This window comes from Triticum dicoccoides, chromosome 2B, assembly GCF_002162155.2.
Source record: "Triticum dicoccoides isolate Atlit2015 ecotype Zavitan chromosome 2B, WEW_v2.0, whole genome shotgun sequence".
Classification (NCBI taxonomy): Eukaryota; Viridiplantae; Streptophyta; class Magnoliopsida; order Poales; family Poaceae; genus Triticum; species Triticum dicoccoides.
The window spans coordinates 563,430,728-563,447,695 of NC_041383.1; the positions used below are offsets into that span (position 1 = coordinate 563,430,728).

At 43.4% G+C, this 16,968-nt stretch overlaps 2 protein-coding genes across 7 annotated transcripts; both read right to left on the reverse strand.

Annotated features, from left to right (window-relative positions):
• Nucleotides 1–52: 52 nt before the first annotated feature.
• On the reverse strand, nucleotides 53–3,675 carry LOC119364866. 6 transcript variants are annotated; one of them, XR_005175207.1, is made up of 5 exons: nucleotides 3,576–3,675; nucleotides 3,255–3,491; nucleotides 1,928–2,908; nucleotides 1,652–1,833; nucleotides 53–459 (listed from the first exon to the last, which is right to left on the reverse strand). XR_005175207.1 is itself a non-coding variant. In XM_037630428.1 (3 exons), exons 2-3 carry the CDS (start codon nucleotides 3,457–3,459, stop codon nucleotides 245–247), a joined length of 420 nt encoding a protein of 139 aa, XP_037486325.1. In that variant the 5' UTR covers nucleotides 3,460–3,491; nucleotides 3,576–3,669; the 3' UTR covers nucleotides 53–244. The 6 variants fall into 6 exon arrangements, 1 of the variants encoding a protein (XP_037486325.1); XR_005175206.1 differs by lacking the exon at nucleotides 53–459 and adding an exon at nucleotides 472–1,109; XR_005175205.1 differs by lacking the exon at nucleotides 53–459 and having other exon boundaries at nucleotides 473–1,833; nucleotides 1,928–2,369; nucleotides 2,495–2,908.
• Nucleotides 3,676–5,797: 2,122 nt separating this feature from the next.
• LOC119364868 lies at nucleotides 5,798–15,712 on the reverse strand. The gene is made up of 6 exons (XM_037630429.1): nucleotides 15,416–15,712; nucleotides 15,026–15,158; nucleotides 14,762–14,887; nucleotides 14,615–14,679; nucleotides 6,206–6,293; nucleotides 5,798–6,132 (listed from the first exon to the last, which is right to left on the reverse strand). The coding sequence occupies exons 1-6, from the start codon at nucleotides 15,605–15,607 to the stop codon at nucleotides 6,053–6,055; spliced, it is 684 nt and encodes a 227-aa protein (XP_037486326.1). The 5' UTR covers nucleotides 15,608–15,712; the 3' UTR covers nucleotides 5,798–6,052.
• Between the last annotated feature and the right edge of the window lie 1,256 nt (nucleotides 15,713–16,968).

Consider the following 16,968-nt stretch of genomic DNA (forward strand, 5'->3'; position numbering starts at 1 on the left):
CCGGATCAGATGCCCTTCACGATCTGTGCCGTGACATCCTCGGATTCTGTACTAGTAGCGTTAATTGGGTCCCACAGTTGCAGGCACCAGCCTTCCCCAGCACGATTCATCTCTTTCATCACCACTTTTTTTTGAACCAGATTTCATCACCGGTTAAACCCAACTTGGCCCCGCTCCTCCGTGCCTCATCCTAAGTTGCAAATCCACACCATTATCTTATCTGAGGATGTCCGCTTCTTCATCGTCAGCGGCCCCAGAGGAGATTCTGCCGCTCATTACTTGTCCAGATTAGCACCTGGATCACACAAGCAGGCATAAGCTTTTTGTTTGCTGGGGGAAAAAATTCAGTAATCATCTGCATCAGGGTGGCTTTAAATGCAACCCGTAATCTTCTGCAGCATCCAACAAGCAAATGTGCACTTGGCATTTCTCGACAATTCCAGATCACCTCATATACATCTGTAATCATACATTTATCGACGAAATCATCAATCACATGCATAAAGGCATTTCACAACAACAAACAACAGTGTGATTCATATCACTGGCTTTCAATATGCAAGCACAAACTTACCTAATCTATAGTTTAGACACTACATCGGCTAAGTCACTAGTACAACATAACAGAAAAGTGGTTCATCATACAACATTCCCCACAACCATGCAAAGTAATGATTGATTTTCATTAACAATTTATTCATCACACGCCTTGTTGCAGCGGGCTGGCTTTCGAGGCTACTTCGAAACATCTCTTTGGTCACGGCAGGTTGTCCTCTTGTGCCCCTGCTTGTGAAAAATGGCGCTAAATCTTGTTCTCTTGCTTAAACCTTCGTAGGGGACCTTCTCTCCGATCGTCGTAGGCCGGCCCGTCTCTTTCCTCTACTGAAGTGCCAATAATCTTGCTAACATATTCCCGGACTCGTTAGCTGAATTGTTGTCCTCATTACCAACGACACACTACCCAATGTCCTCTGCAACCACAACCGCCCCTTTTGGATGTGGGTGGCTGATAACATCGCCATGCTCAGCAATTTGTCCTCCAATCCTAGACCATCCTCAATTTTTGCAAATGGTTGCATTTTCACCGTGCAGCTTTCGAATAGAGATATCTGACGTTCATAAGCTTCAACACTTGTGTCACCCAGACGAACAAGTTTCAACTACTACCTTTGCAAGGTTCGACCAAAAAAACATCCATATCTCCTCGCAATTTTGTTTTTATACGTCCAGTCGTCCACACACTCTGTTACTTAACAGTTCACTTCAAATTTTGTCAGTTCATATCAAACTTGATAGCTGTCAACTAATTATCAAACTCGATATCGAATAGCTAACTAATTTTTTCTCATTCCACCTTCTTGATACTTAAAATATTGCTTAACCCAAATATATGTCATGCTAAAAAAATTCCTAATTGAGAATCTGCTACTTCTCTTTTTTCCCAATTCAGAGCAAACTGCCTCCATAATATGTTGCAAACATCTAAGTTAGCGAGCTACTTTTTCCTATGCAGGGAGAACTAATCTGTCAGACATACTACATTCAGTAAAACGGAACACGGGCACACCATTCTTCTCAAATTCTACTACTAACGTGGACAAGTCTCTTTTCCTACTACTAGCATGGATTGCAAGTCTGAACACTGGCATACCTTTGCATCCATCCAGGTTTCTTAGGGTCATCTGCTCAATAGATTGCTTGGATGCCTGTTATGAACCTTCGAGTTCACCATCCGCGGTCGCCTCCGCAGCGCAGATCTGGTCGTCCACGCTCACTGCCTTCACTGGCTTCATCGGTATGTCGCTATCATTGATCTTCTCCAGCACAGTGGATCTGTTCACGGACAGACGGCAAATGGTAAATCGATCTTACGGTACGAAAAAGTAACACCATATGGCACTACATATCAACAATTTCAGTTTTGAACCTTCTAATCGGATGCATCAAGAACTCGATCTTCGCCGCCAGTGGCAGTCCGATCTGTGTGGCGGTAGCCTTTGTTCCCACAGAAAGTAAACCCCCGCAGCGGCCTCTCTCACGAGCGGGCCAATACTGCCGCCTGAGGTAAACCACACCCTCAGCCAGCAACCCATCCCTGCAATCACTCCTACTCTGCTGTCTGCTCCATACTCCAGATCACGGAAAAGCACGTTTCCTAATCTGGGTCAGGGATGGGGATGACGTCATGAGCCACGACACTGCTCCCTTATGTTAGTAAACTGGCCCACCAACTGATTTGTATGTTGTCTCTGGCCTAAAATTTCTTCTCCATTGCTTTGGTTCACCAACTGATTTACAACAACTCCGTTCTCCGCTGGCGAGTCCTCCAATCCTAGCCCATCTTTGACCTCGGTGAAAAGCTGCATCTCCTGCATATTCACCGAACAGGGACATTAGCTTGTCGTACGCATCAATACTTTATTTCTCCAAGGCAAGCCTGCTCATTGCAAACATATACATATTGAAGTGCATGTATGTGAATTGTCGTTTGTACATTTGATCTTTCCGGTATTACTCAGCAGCACATCCCAAGCATCCCTTGTCCATCTCTTCAAAATATGTCTAGCCAGTATTTACTTCACCCCGGATGAAAGTAAAGCACTTGTGTGCCATTTCATATTCAACTACCATTCATTGTTAAAATTCTGGATGTTGCATTGTGAAAATAGTTGGCAGCAGCTCACTGAATTTCAGGATATGGTTGCATAGCAGACCCATATGAGCAAATTGCTCATATTCGCAATCAAAATTTTCACCCTCTTCAATCACTGTCATCTTGCAAGACACCTTGCACCACTTCTCCCGATGCTCCGCCCACAGTGCACTGGAGCGTACAATTTGTTCTTCTCCAATTCTGCAACTTGGTACGTGCTACACTCATACAGGATGTGTCCCAATTGGTGATGCCCTGAATATTGATTACTAAACATTACTTTCTATCATGAGTGGTACATATCCTAGGAAGCAGCCTATGCCCTATAACACAAAACAACAAACAACTATAATGTCAACTACTCCCTTTGTACGAAAAAACTTGTCTCAAGCTTGTCTTTCAAATGGATGTATCTAGCACTAACTTGGTGCTAGATACATTCATTTGAGGAATATGCTTTTTCGGACTGAGGGAGTACAAGCCAGTGGCGTGTGCCGAGCACTTAATTAGTTAATCACACATGCCTAATCCTTAATTGGACCATCGCAAAAAAAAATCATTAATTGGAAATCTGATGAGGATAATGATGCTACAGACTAACCTTTTGTCCATCCACCTTCCCATCGATTGCTGAGACAAAGTCGGAGTCTGGGAGAGCTGCGCTTCCCCACCGGCCCGGCATCCACATCTACGAGCTGCGCCTCCCCACTAATCGCTTCCACCGCTGATGGCTGCATGGCCGCCAGCAGTGGAGCTCCAAATGCTGGCGCGGCGTACTCCCCGATAGCCAGAGCCCAGAGGTCCATCGCTGTCGTCCATCCCCTCAAGGATTGGAAACCTACCGTGTTGGAAGGGGGAAATCTCTAAGAAATTGCAGCTCCAGCTTATCTTACAGAATTGAACGAGTCTAGAGACACGTCACCTGTTAACCGGCTGCAGCAAGAACTCCATGTCTTCAATGGCGTCGCACTCCTCAGTGAGCACGCCGCCGCCCAGCTTCTCTTCTGTCCGGGAAGGGATAATTGCAGCCGCTGTTTTTTTAGGGGTCGCGCTAACTGTCACATGTGTGGCAGGAAGGGAGACGCACCACACGTCTCTAATGTAAACAGATTGCCACGTCATCGTATGCATGCATGCAGGAATCTTTTTGGATTTTTAATTTTTAATATGTTTTATCTCTTAAACGAAAAATCCGATTGAAAATCCGTTTTCACCATTAAATCCCTCGCGATGAGATCTTCGAAACTAGATCACATGTTGATATGTTTTGATGAAAAAAAAAATTGGATTAAAAGTTGCCATGTCTATTGCATATGAATTGCCATGATATTTACGCTGAAATTGCCATGATATGTTTCAGCTATTTTCTTCTACATTTAAAAGTAAATTTTGACATTTATAAAATGAGGAATTAAAAAATTAGACTTGCCATGAACCATAAACTAAAATTGCCATGATACATGCACGTAAAATTGTCATGGTTCATACAAAAAATAATTTTCATGGTTAAAGTATTGGAGTTGCCATCATCAAAATACTAAAATTGCCATGATCTACAAACTAAAATCGCCACATGGCAACTTTAGTTTAAGCCCTATGGCAACTGCAGTGTAAACATCGTGGCAACTTCTGGCAAAAAAAAAATCGTTGAAACATATCAACATGGGGTCTAGTTTTGAAGATCTCGTCGAGACGGATTTAATGGTGAAAACGGATTTTTAGTTCGCTTTTTTATTTAGGAGGTACAACATTTTTAAGCCGAAAACCAAAAAAAATTCTGCTGATGTCATCTATTCATATGTGGCAAAATGAGTGGTAATGGAGGCGTGTGGGCGATGTGAAAACGCCCACACGTGTGAGCGTTAACATTTCCGTTTTTTAGAGATAATTGCAGCCGCTGTCGAATGGAATAGTGAAGTTCCTGCCCCGCAGCCCAAACAGAATATAACATTATGGGCCACGGCTCAGTTACATCGTCCTAACCGCTCGTAAGGATGGCCCAACATGCGGCCGTTTACCCTGGTCCACCATACATTACGGGCCCGTACGTATCTGTCCACTTCCAATGCTTTTTGGAAGAACCGTATCTTTCCTGAAAATAGGTAGGCCCAGATCTCGGTGCATTAACGGCCGGCGCAGATATAAGGAGCAGATGTGCTCGCGTGCAGAATATCCACGTCCAAATAATGCCCTTTTGCTCCCAAGTGCTTTGAATCATGACAATAGAAGCTCAAATTTCTCGGTTAAGGGACCCCCAATGTATCTTCCAGAAGTAGCTGTTATGGTGAAAACCGGTCGGATAACAGACCTCTGGTATCCTGACTGAAATGTTTATCTTGGATATGAAGTTGGGTACACATATGGATGTGCGGTAAATACTAACTTCAGAGTATCCAGAACGTGAGCAAGAGAAGAATACCGAAGCGACGTGATAAAGTATATTGGCTCAAAAAGGAGCCTTGATAGGCCAAACGCTAACAGTCTGTGGAACGGATCGCACAGCCATATTAACTAGAGCTACCTCAGTACCAATTCAAAAACTAAATTCATGCGACCAATATGCTTTACTGCTTCAGGTAAAAGAAAAATGCTTTACTGGTTATCTGGGAGGCACTACCCTAGGCCCTGGATTCAAGATCCAACGAACATTACACAGAACGAATCTGAAATATGATGTTCTTCCCTATAACTGCTTGCCCCATGAGATTCAACAGGCTTGTACAGCACGCTGAGAAATACTCCCTCTGTCTCAAAATATAGGACTTTTTTGGCACTATCATAGCAGGATAAAACAGAAAAAACTCAAAAGGTGTAGACCATTCTGGGAAGACTTATCTTTCACGATATAAAACGAGTGCCGACCCTTCACACCAAGTCACCAACTCAATGTATGTTGTTGCCTTCTAGCCTTTCTAGTGCTGGGTGTGAAGAGCAATGTATACTAAGGTGATAAAAGAAAGAACTGGAGAACACAGAAACCTCTCCAACAGACCTAAAAGGACCAAAAACGATGAGTATTCTGGTAGCAAGTTGGACCCTCGACCAAGAATTAACCTTGTTTAGTTTCAAGGACATGTTGAAGCCTCCGACTAATCCTGAGACCAAAATATATTTATGTTTCTATTTCAACCATACAAACCAAAATTTGCACTTGTGATCATCAGAGAGTTTAACTTGGTAAATGAATATCAACGTACAAAAAAAAACTGCTGTCTTTGTTCCCATGGTTGTAAGGAAAGTCGAACTACAACAAGCAAATGGACAAAAATATACATTCTCACGTACATCAACAATAGTATTATGATATTGTCTACAACCACTGCCGATTCCATAATTGCTGCTACCCCAAATAGGATAGATGGTGTGTAAGGGTACAGAACCTCAAACTCAGGTAGCAAATCATGCTTCACGATTTATCTGGGAGAAACTAGAGAGGATGGCTGATCTTGCATTTGCTAACTCCGCAATTAGTTCAAGTGCTACATAAACAAAAATATCAGTTAGATCAACATAAGGATTAAAGCATAGTTTGTTCTTTGTTTGAAACAGAACCTGTTTCAAAAGAAACTTGGGCCGTTCGTAGTTTTGGAGACACCAATGCTCCAAAGACAGATAATGCTTTTGATCTCGCCTTTTGAACCTTAGGTACAAAGCAGAAGAAGAATCAATAGAAGTTCAGAATTTAGGAATTACACAACTTTCTTATTCATGGCCCAGTATGTAGCTGTGTTGTGCGGCTCAGTTTCTGGCGCCTGACTGAATCTGTTGTTTTTCATCGTTTCAGATACGTGCCAAATTCTAAGTTTACTAGCACAAATGTCAAATTTAGGTAGAGTTCTCACAAGCCAGACTTGTTGGTATTGATCTAGGCCCAATGGGCTGAAGGATAACTTAACGTTAAGGGGAGGTGGTCACGAACCAATCTTCGTACCCCTTTGACCCCAACTAACGCGCCCTGGTCGGTGGAAGACCCAAACCAACGTGGTGTAGGTCCCCTGACGGCCAGGGCCATATATATAGGGGTGACAGCCGGCCACGCATGATCTAACCTGTTCACGTTTGTCTGTCTACTCTGCCCCCCTACATCCCAAAACCCCTAATCCGATCTGGGGGAGCATTGTGCGACAGGAAGACCTCCAACATCTGCTCCCGAATCAGGCCAATGCAGCTGGCGCACGGAGGGATGCCGCTATCGACTACATCGAAGCTTGCATCATGCCTACATCAAGCAGGCATAGGACATCGCATCGTGAACATCAATGGCTGCTCCCATTGGTGGTAAGATCCTAGGCTTACGATCCTAATGCATGCCTAATGAATTATATCCCAACAATGGTATCGGAGCTACTTATGCTTAGATTAGATCCCTAATGATGGTATTTAATGTCAATAATCATGACTAAGTATTAATGATTATTGTTCAAGTCTAATGGTTAATGCCTATTGATTAACGCCCAATGTTAAAGTAATTGATTAGTGTTTAGGCTTCATAGGTCGTTAAGGCCTACATAGCTATGGGTTAGTGCTAATTAGGTAATTTTAATGTTTAATCTATTCTATGAGATTAATTATACCATGCTTCCGCATTAAGCTGATGTGTAATTAGCACATTTAACCCCCTTTTAGCAATATAAGAACAAGATGAACCGGCGAAATGAAGAAACCCCCAAATTTTCCCCAATTAGGCCAAAACCCTGACTCTAAATTTGTCCATAATTTGAAATCCTAGAAGCAACCCCCCCCCCCACCCCCCCCGATGTTGAGATTGAGAAAAGAAGAGGATTTGGGGCTCACCTACTAACGTCGTGTCGTGCTCTCCGACGTCAGCGACCGCCTTCTCTGGAGGCAACACGCGGAAAGAAGCAGCCGACACTGCTGCGCTCATGGACGCGCGTGTGGCCTAGCCGTTTGCGCCTGGCACGCCGCTATTGCCTCCAAAAATTGCGCCACCAGCCTCCCCAACGTCACCGTTGATGGGCCATGTGTGTGCTGCCAATAGCCTCGCTCGGAGGAGCGTGTCATGCGGGACTCGGTTTGTTGCACGCTGCTCCGTAGAGCGCATCCACAGCGCCACCATGACCGACGAACTTGGGTGCATCTGCGTGGCCACTCTGTGAAAATCTGGGGAGACAAGGGAAATGAAACTAGGTTTCGGTCGGGCGCCGTTTTGTTCCGCCTCAGATTGACCCCGGTCATCGAAACTGATGTGCGGCTCCGAGCGGGCTTTTGGGTCATGGGCTGAGACCCAGGTTGTCTTGGCCCCACAGAATTAACTTTTTCTTTTAAGATTTTTCCTGCTGGGCCGAATATATAATGGGCAATAATGGGTTATTGATCCTAAATTGATTTTCCATGCGTTTCTCTTTATTTATTGATTATTAATATTTGTATTATGATTTTTCTCAAAATGTTTTTGCACTGTCATAAATTGAAAATAGCCAGAAAGTATGTTGTAAACTATTATTTAGTATTGTCAATAAAATGGAACCAAAAAGAATATGCAATTAATGTCTATGTCAAATTTTATGAGGTCTCTTGTAATATCAAAAAATGGCGTGTTAATAATGTGGAAAAAATTATATTAGACTTGAGATTAATGTGATCATCAGTGTAATTCAGACCAACATTGTTTTGCAATTTTGAATCACCCTCCATTAATTTCTTATTTATTTCTGCCCAACGATGATATAATTGGAATTAATTTTGCATACAACTTGATCAAAGCAATGTAGGGTTAATTTCGTGCAATTTTATTCAATTATGTTTTTTCCTTACTTATGAATATTTTAAAATTATTACACCTTCTGATCCTCGCGGTTTCAAGAATTCGAGCCACTTACTGGAAATAATTTCCAGACATGGAAAGGCTCACTGCTATTGCACTTCGGCTGGCATGAAGTGGACCTCGCTTTGAGGGAAAGTAAACCATGGGAACATAAAAAGGATGCCACTGGGTATGTTGACCTTCGAAAGGCTTGTGATATTAAAGTTGAGAAATGGGACTCCTCGTTATGAATTATTTTCCCTCAAGGAGTCTCATTTCTCAACTTAACATCATAAGCCTTTCGAAGGTCAGCATACCCAGTGGCATTCTTTTTAGTTCCCATGGTTTACTTTTCCTCAAAGCAAGGTCCACTTCATGCCAGCCGAAATGCAACAACAATGAGTCTTCCCATGTCTGGACATTGTTTCCAGTAAGTGGCTCGAAGTTCTTGAAACCACAAGGATCGAAAGTTGTCGGAATTTCAAAATATTCATAAGTAAAGGAAAAATCATAACTGAATAAAATTGCACGAAAATTAACCCTACATTGGTTTGATCAATTTGCATGCAAAATTAATTCCAATATATCACCGTTGGAGAGAAATAAGTAAGGAATTAATGAAGGGTGTTCAAAATTGCAGAACAACATAAGCGGGGCGAAAGCCTTTTTCGGTAATTGCAGAACAACATTGGTCAGAATTACAATGATGATCACATTAATCTCAAGTGTAATATCAATTTTTCCACATTATTAACACATCATTTATTGATATTATAAAATGACAGACATTGATAGCATAAATTTTGTTGAAAATAGAATTATTGCCCAATATTCAATGCCTAATGAACCTCAGCAAAATAGAGTAGCCGAGCATCGCAACCACACCCTTATGCATATGGTGCGGAGCATGCTTATTAATGCAAGTTTACCAGTAAGTCTATGGATGGAGGCATTGAAAACAGCTGCACATCTTGAATCTTGCTCCAACAAGCACCGAGCACACCTTATGAGAGGTGGATGGGAAAGAAACCGAGCTTGAATTACTAATGTGTGGGGGGCTGCCCCCAAAAATTAAGTTGGACCCAAAGAGAGTTAGTTATGTTTCATTGGGTACCCTCATAGAGGAAAAGGATACCGTCTTTATTACCTGGGTCATATCACAAAGTTTGTGGAGACCAGACAAGGGGTGTTTTTTTGAGGGTAATTAAGTCACTGACATTAAGGCAATTGATCTTGTGGACAAACGGGTGTATGTTCCAGCCCTGATTATCTAAGAGAACTTTATACCTCGCCTACTTAGAATTATTATTATTATTATTATTATTATTATTATTATTATTATTATTATTATTATTGTTATTGTAATTTACTTTTAGATTTGGATAGTTTCTGCAACTATTATATCTATTGCACAAATACCTTGACGCTTTCCAATCGTTAATACATAAAGCCCTATAAGCATGTCTTGGGTTGGTACGCAAATAGGATACCCAATAGCGGGAGATAATATGCACGAGACACCTACCTGATGTGGATCCTCGGCATAATGAGGATTCTCAATCTAATGACGATCCTCAACCCGATGTTCGCCCTCCCCGTGCAAGAAGAAATGTACAAATTAATGAGCATGTGAGAAGATCACACAACGGGAAAGAAAAGGAACCATCCCGAGCGACTTCGTCACTTACATGAGTGAGGATGTAAGTGACATGGGGAAGGTAGAAGATCCGACCTCATATAAGGAAGCCACTAAAAGTGAAAAATCATCCAGATGGTTGCTCGCCATGGAAGACAAATGGAAGTCCATGAGCTCAATGATGTTTCAGATTTAGTAGAAGTTCCTGATGGAGCCAAAAGGGTAGGTTGCAAGTGGGTCTAAAAGTGGGTATTTACAAAACCAAATATGATTCCAAAGAGAACGTCGAAAAGTTCAAGCAATACTTCTAGTAAAAGGTTTCACACAGAGGGAAGGGGAAAATTATAATGAGACCTTGCCTGTGTCGACAAAGCATTCTTTCAGAATCGTCATTGCTCTAGTAGCTCATTATGATTTAGAGCTACATCAAATGGACGTTAAGATGACATTCTTGAATGGCGACTTGAACGAAGATGTTTACATGACTCAACCGAAAGGTTTTGCCATGAAAGAAAAAGAACATATGGCATGTCGCTTAAAGAAATCCATATATGGCTTGAAGCAAACTTCAAGGCAATGGTACCTCATGTTCAATAAGGTTATAAGAACTTCTGGTTTAAAAAAATGAAATGAACGACGCATATATGGTAAATTTAAAGGTATAGTAGGCTCACAATCTTAGTCCTATATGTGGATGAGATTATGTTGGCTTGCAGCGATAAGGATATGCTACATGAAACCAAGAGATTTATGTCTTCAAATTTTGATATGAAGGATCTCGGTGAAGTCGTATGTCCTTGGCATTGAGATTCATCAAGGTAGGTCCAAAGGAACATTGGGACTATCTCAAAAGGCATAGTTTGAGAGTGTGCTAAAGAAAAACAATATGCATAAGTGCTCTTCCTCGCATGCCCCTATATTCAACGGTGATAGGTTTGGGACATTCCAATGTCCAAGGAACCAGAATGAAACTGATCAGATGAAGTCGGATTCTTAAGCTAAGCTATCGAAAGCATCATGTATGCTCAAGTATGTACACGCCCAAATCTAACTTTCGCAACCGGGATGCTTGGTAGATTCCATCCAATCTAATCCAGGACCGGACCTCTGGAACACCGCAAAGAAAGTCTAGCAATTACATGCAAGGCACTAAGAATTTCATGCTTACATATAGAAAGTCTGATAACCTAGAAGTTGTTGGTTATTCAGACTCTGATCTTGCCAGGTGTGTGGATAGTAAGAAATCCATGTCAGATTACATGTTTACACTCACTGGAGGAACCATATCGTGGAAAAGCTCCAAGTAAACGATAAATGCCTCATCTACGAACTACGATGCAGGCGGAATTTATAGCATGTTATGAGGCCACCAGGCAAGCTATATGCCTGAAGAATTTCATTTGCAGGCTTAAAGTGGTACACAACATTTTCAGACCACTAACATTGTACCGTGATGACGAACTCGCGGTTTTCTAGGCGAGTAACAAGAAGTTAAGTGTTGCTGCCAAGCACATTGACATAAAGTATCATGTTGTGGAAGATAGAATCCAGGATCAAACTATTAATGTTAAGCATATCAGTACGACAAATATGCTTGCAGATTTGCTTACTAAAGGCTTACCACCCAATATTTCTCGAGCAAGGGGTCAGGCATATGAGGACCTCTACCAACGGCTAGGCACGAAGGAAGGCGAAAGGGACATCTATAAGATGGCCAAGATCCGCGAGAGGAAGATGAGGGATGTTGGCCAAATCAAATGCATCAAGGACAGAGCAAACCAACTCTTGGTGAAGGACGAGGAGATTAAGCATAGAAGGTGGGAGTACTTCGACAAGCTGTTCAATGGGGAGAATGACAGTTCTACCATTGAACTGGACGACTCCTGTGATGAGACCAGCATGCGTTTTGTGTGGCGAATCCAAGAGTCTGAGGTCAAGAAGACTTCAAAAAGGATGAAAGTAGGCAAGGCGATGGGCCCTGATTGTATCCTCAATGAGGTGTGGAAAGGTCTGAGGGACATAGCGATAATATGGCTAACCAAGCTTTTCAACCTCATTTTTCGGGCAAACAAGATGCTGAAAGAATGGAGAGGGAGTTATTAGTACCAATCTTCAAGAACAAGGGGGGGTGTTCAAAGTTGTACTAATTACCGTGGAATTAAGTTGATGAGCCATGCAATGACGCTATGGGAGAGTCATTGAGCATCGCTTAAGAAGAATGACAAGCGTGACCAAAAATCAGTTTGGTTTCATGCCTGAGAGGTCAACCATGGAAGCCATTTTCTCGGTACAACAACTTATGGAGAGATACAGGGAGCAAAAGAAGGACTTGCATATGGTGTTCATTGACTTGGAGAAGGCCTATGATAAGATACCGCGGAATGTCATGTGGTGGGCCTTGGAGAAACACAAAGTCCCAGCAAAGTACATTACCCTCATCAAGGACATGTACGATAATGTTGTGACAAGTGATGTCGACAGTAATGACTTCCCAATTAAGATAGGACTGCATCAGGGGTCAGCTTTGAGCCCTTATCTTTTTGCCTTGGTGATGGATGAGGTCACAAGGGATATACAAGGAGATATCCCATGGTGTATGCTGTGCGGATGATGTGATGCTAGTTGACGATAGTCGAACGGGGGTAAATAGGAAGTTATGGAGACAAACCTTGGAATCGAAAGGGTTTAGGCTTAGTAGAACTAAAACCGAGTACATGATGTGCGGTTTCAGTACTACTAGACGCGAGGAGGAGGTGGTTAGCCTTGATGGGCATGTGGTGCCTCAGAAGGACACCTTTCGGTATTTGGGGTCAGTGTTGCAGAAGGATGGGGGTATTGATGAAGATGTGAACCATTGAATCAAAGTCGGATGGATGAAGTGGCGCCAAGTTTCTGGCATTCTCTGTGACAAGAAAAGTGCCACAAAAGCTAAAAGGCACGTTCTACAGGACGGCGGTTCGACCTGTAATGTTGTATGGCGCTGAGTGTTGGCCGACTAATAGGCGACATGTTCAACAGTTAGGTGTGGCGGAGATGCGTATGTTGAGATGGATGTGTGGCCACACGAGGAAGCATCGAGTCCGGAGTGATGATATACGAGATAAGAGTTGGGGTAGCACCAACTGAAGAGAAGCTTGTTCAACATCGTCTGAGATGGTTTGGGCATATTCAGCGCGGGCCTCCAGAAGCTCTAGTGCGTAGCGGACGGCTAAAGCGTGCGGAGGATGTCAAGAGAGGTCGGGGTAGACCGAATTTGACATGGGAGGAGTCTGTAAAGAGAGATCTGAAGGATTGGAGTATCACCAAAGAACTAGCTATGGACAGGGGTGCGTGGAAGCTTCCTATCCATTTGCCCGAACGATGAGTTGGTCGCGAGGTCTTATGGGTTTCACCTCTAGCCTACCACAACTTGTTTGGGACTTAATGCTTTGGTCGGCATGGGTTTACTAGAAGTCTTTGGATCCTGGAGTTATGGGACAACTAATATGAATCACTCCCTATTAAGTAATATGTTTTCCATTCCAAAATAGGATGTGTGCTATAAGTATTGTGGTTCAATTGCATTTCATTGGTTGTTGCAACACCTTACTTTGCTATATTATTCCTATGGAGAATGGGCCAAAAGTTGAGCCTAACGATCAAGGGGGAGAATGTTGGTATTGATCTAGGCCCAATGGGCCGAAAGGTAACTTAACATTAAGGGGAGGTGGTCACGAACCAACGTTCATACCCCTTTGAACCTAACTAACGCACTCTTGTCGGGAACGACCCAAACCAATTGTGGTGTAGGTCCCTTGATTGTCGTCACCATATATAAAGAGAGGTAGCAACCGGCCACGCACGATCTGACTTGTTCACGTGCGTCTACTCTGCCCCCTATAATCTCAAAACGCCTAATCTGATCTATAAGAGCATTGTGCAATCTATAGGAGCATTGTGCGATCTATAGGAGCATTGTGCGACAGGAAGACCTCCTTCGACCTCTGTTCCGGTGCCAGGGCAGTGCCGCTGGTGCCCAAAGGGACGCCGCTATCCACTGCGATCAAGTACGCCAAGCTTGCATCACATCGTCAACGCCAATGGCTGCTCCCATTCATGGTAAGATCCTAAACCACCTTCTGTGCATTATGCAATTAGGTGATCTAATGCTAGGCTTACGATCCTATAATGTCATGCCTAATGATTTATATCCAACAAGACTAACTTCAGAAAAAACATCTCAGACCCGACCGCTTTTATACTACAATATTTTCATGCCTTGAGACTTCATTTTGATGTGCCAACAGGTCAGGCCTATGGCATATTGGGGTGAGGCTTGACCAAATTAACCGCTCAAAGACATAAAACTTGGTTTCATTGACTTACACCGATTCATCATAACTGGTGCTCTGTTTATGTTGCTTTTAAGCAGTCGTTCACCAGAAATTTCTCTGGTATATTTACCTAGACTTGGCACATTCACTTTGATAAAAACAACACTAGTCCAATTTATACGACTTGCATATGTTGCCTTTGCCTGCCATTTTTTCAAAAGATAACAGGCATTTATATTTCACTTTACCTGACTGTTAACGTCAACACCAGTAGAAGACTTTGCAGTTCTTGCATCTGATCCATTGCTACTATCTATCTAACAAAAAAAGATTTGAAGGTGAGCAAGGGAAATTAATTAACACATATGAACACTAAAAAGGTAGAAATAGTGCACCTGGCGTAGCAGCTGATCCTCTGTACCTTAGTTTTGGTGTAGCGCTATCCTGCACGATGACAATATCACTGGAGTTTGATTCTTCTTGCAAACACCACTTTGATAGAGAAAAATGTGGGTTCGATTCTGAAACATGATTAAAGAACAGCTCATGACTTGCACGTGGAACTATCACTCTAGTAGTTTGGAAGGATGATTGTCATATCAGCTCTGGGTTAGTTGTTGATAAAGATTGTCAACTGAAAATAATACACAAGCGGTTACCCGATGGTGGCAAGTCTGCAGGATAAACTACTTGCAGCTTAGTGGCTGCAGATTGCTCTTTATGATCAAAGAGTGTACTTGAAACACGTGATGCACCCATCGAGTGGCGCGCACTTGCCAGATCAAGCCAACCCTATAGAAAATAAAGAACATGATTCACATTTATTTCTGAACCGCAGCAGTACAGTGCTGAATTAGGCAAACAGCTCTCCAGTAAATTCTCGCAAAAGCACTCTCACATAGCAACTTCCGAACTAGATGCAAAAAACCTAGATCCGGATGCTAGGTAGCAATACAACATGGATAAAATCATCAGAGCAAACTACTACTGCTCAGCAACCTTCTTTCTACTCTGAAGGTTGAAATTGCATAACAGCTTTTTTTCTGTACCTGGCGAAGAGCGGAGGAGAGCGAATCCATCAGGAGGAGGTAGCCGTCCGCCGAGTCCATGAATCGCAGGATCTCTTCGTCGTCTCCCCCGAGTTCCTCCGCCGCCGCCGCCGCATTATTGGTCTCTTCCACTCGAGGGACCGGTCCCATGTGCTGCACAACCTCCTCTGCCGCCGCCGTCGCCGCGGCCATCGATCCGATCCTGACACGCCCAAACCCTTTGCTGCGGTGAGAAAAAATGATCGGTTTGGGGATCTGCCAGCGAATTGACCGAGGCGAGGTCCAAGGAGACTCGGTGTTGCTCCAAGATCCGTGCCAAGACGGTGATATTGACCGTACCTATAGCACGACCTCAAAATTCAAGGTTTTTTCCCCTTACAATTACAATCCTCTATTCCTAAATAAATAATCGCAACTTCGTGCTTTTCTTCTGTGATCTCCAAATATATTCCTCGGCAATTTAATATTTTAGCTCATGTCCTTGCTAAGTCTTATATGAACTCTAGTGGTCTTCGTGTTTTCCGTTCTACTCTAGAATCTGAAAGACTATTTGTATATGTTGCTTGATTAATAAAGTTTCGACGTTCTCTCAGAAAAATGTTACCTCACTCCGAGGGCATTCCCGAGGCGACATCAAGTTTTATTCACGACTTGCCGAATGCCGTACCTTTCAGCGCTTGAAAAATATATATATTAATGTGTGTTGTTGAAATTGTACAATGTATTGCTCATGTGCAAAGGCACGTATATATGATGTATAAGAGGTGGGTCACGACCTCAATTATACAAGGAACTAGGAGGTGGGCCCAATACACAGATATGCACAACACATATACTCAACACCCCCCGCAGTTGAAGCCGCACTGCTGCTGACGCAAAGACTGGATCGAAACTCTTCAAATGACGCCGTAGGCAAGCCCTTTGTCATGATATCGGCAAATTGTTGGGAAGTAGGGACGTGTAGAACACGAATATGGCCAAGGGCCACCTGTTCCCAAACAAAGTGGATATCTAACTCAATATGCTTGGTCCGACGATGATGTACCGGGTTGGCGAAGAGGTAGACAGCCGAGACGTTGTCGCAGTAGACCACCGTAGCACGATCCACAGGACAAGAGAGCTCCTGGAGCAACTGGCGAAGCCACGAACACTCGGCGACGACGTTGGCCACCGCACGATACTCAGCCTCAGCTGGAGCGAGAGACCGTAGGCTGCCGCTTGGACGACCATGATATAAGTGATGGTCCAAGGAAGACACAATAGCCCGAGGTGGAGCGACGAGTGTCAGGGCAGCCCGCCCAGTCAGCATCGGTATAGGCGGTGAGGGCGGTGTCGGCGGAGGGGGAGAGAGTGATGCCGAGCTCCATAGTGTCGCAGACATAGCGAAGAATCCGCTTGACAGCGTCCGAGTGAACATCCCGAGGAGCATGCATATGAAGACACACCTGTTGTATGGCGTACTGTATCTCCGGTCGAGTCAGAGTGAGATACTGGAGAGCACCAACGATGGACCGGTAGAATGCAGCATCTGAAGCGGGGAGAACCATCCGAGA

Coding starts and splice junctions, on each gene's coding strand:
- LOC119364866 (XM_037630428.1), bottom strand. CDS start 3,459: ATGGACCTCTGGGCTCTGGCTATCGGGGAGTACGCCGCGCCAGCATTT. Junction 460..3,254: donor GGAAGGTGGATGGACAAAAG/GTTAGTCTGTAG, acceptor GTATGATTACAG/ATGTATATGAGGTGATCTGG.
- LOC119364868 (XM_037630429.1), bottom strand. CDS start 15,607: ATGGCCGCGGCGACGGCGGCGGCAGAGGAGGTTGTGCAGCACATGGGA. Junction 14,680..14,761: donor AGGATCAGCTGCTACGCCAG/GTGCACTATTTC, acceptor TTTGTTAGATAG/ATAGTAGCAATGGATCAGAT. Junction 6,294..14,614: donor GTGTTGACGTTAACAGTCAG/GTAAAGTGAAAT, acceptor TTTGTACCTAAG/GTTCAAAAGGCGAGATCAAA.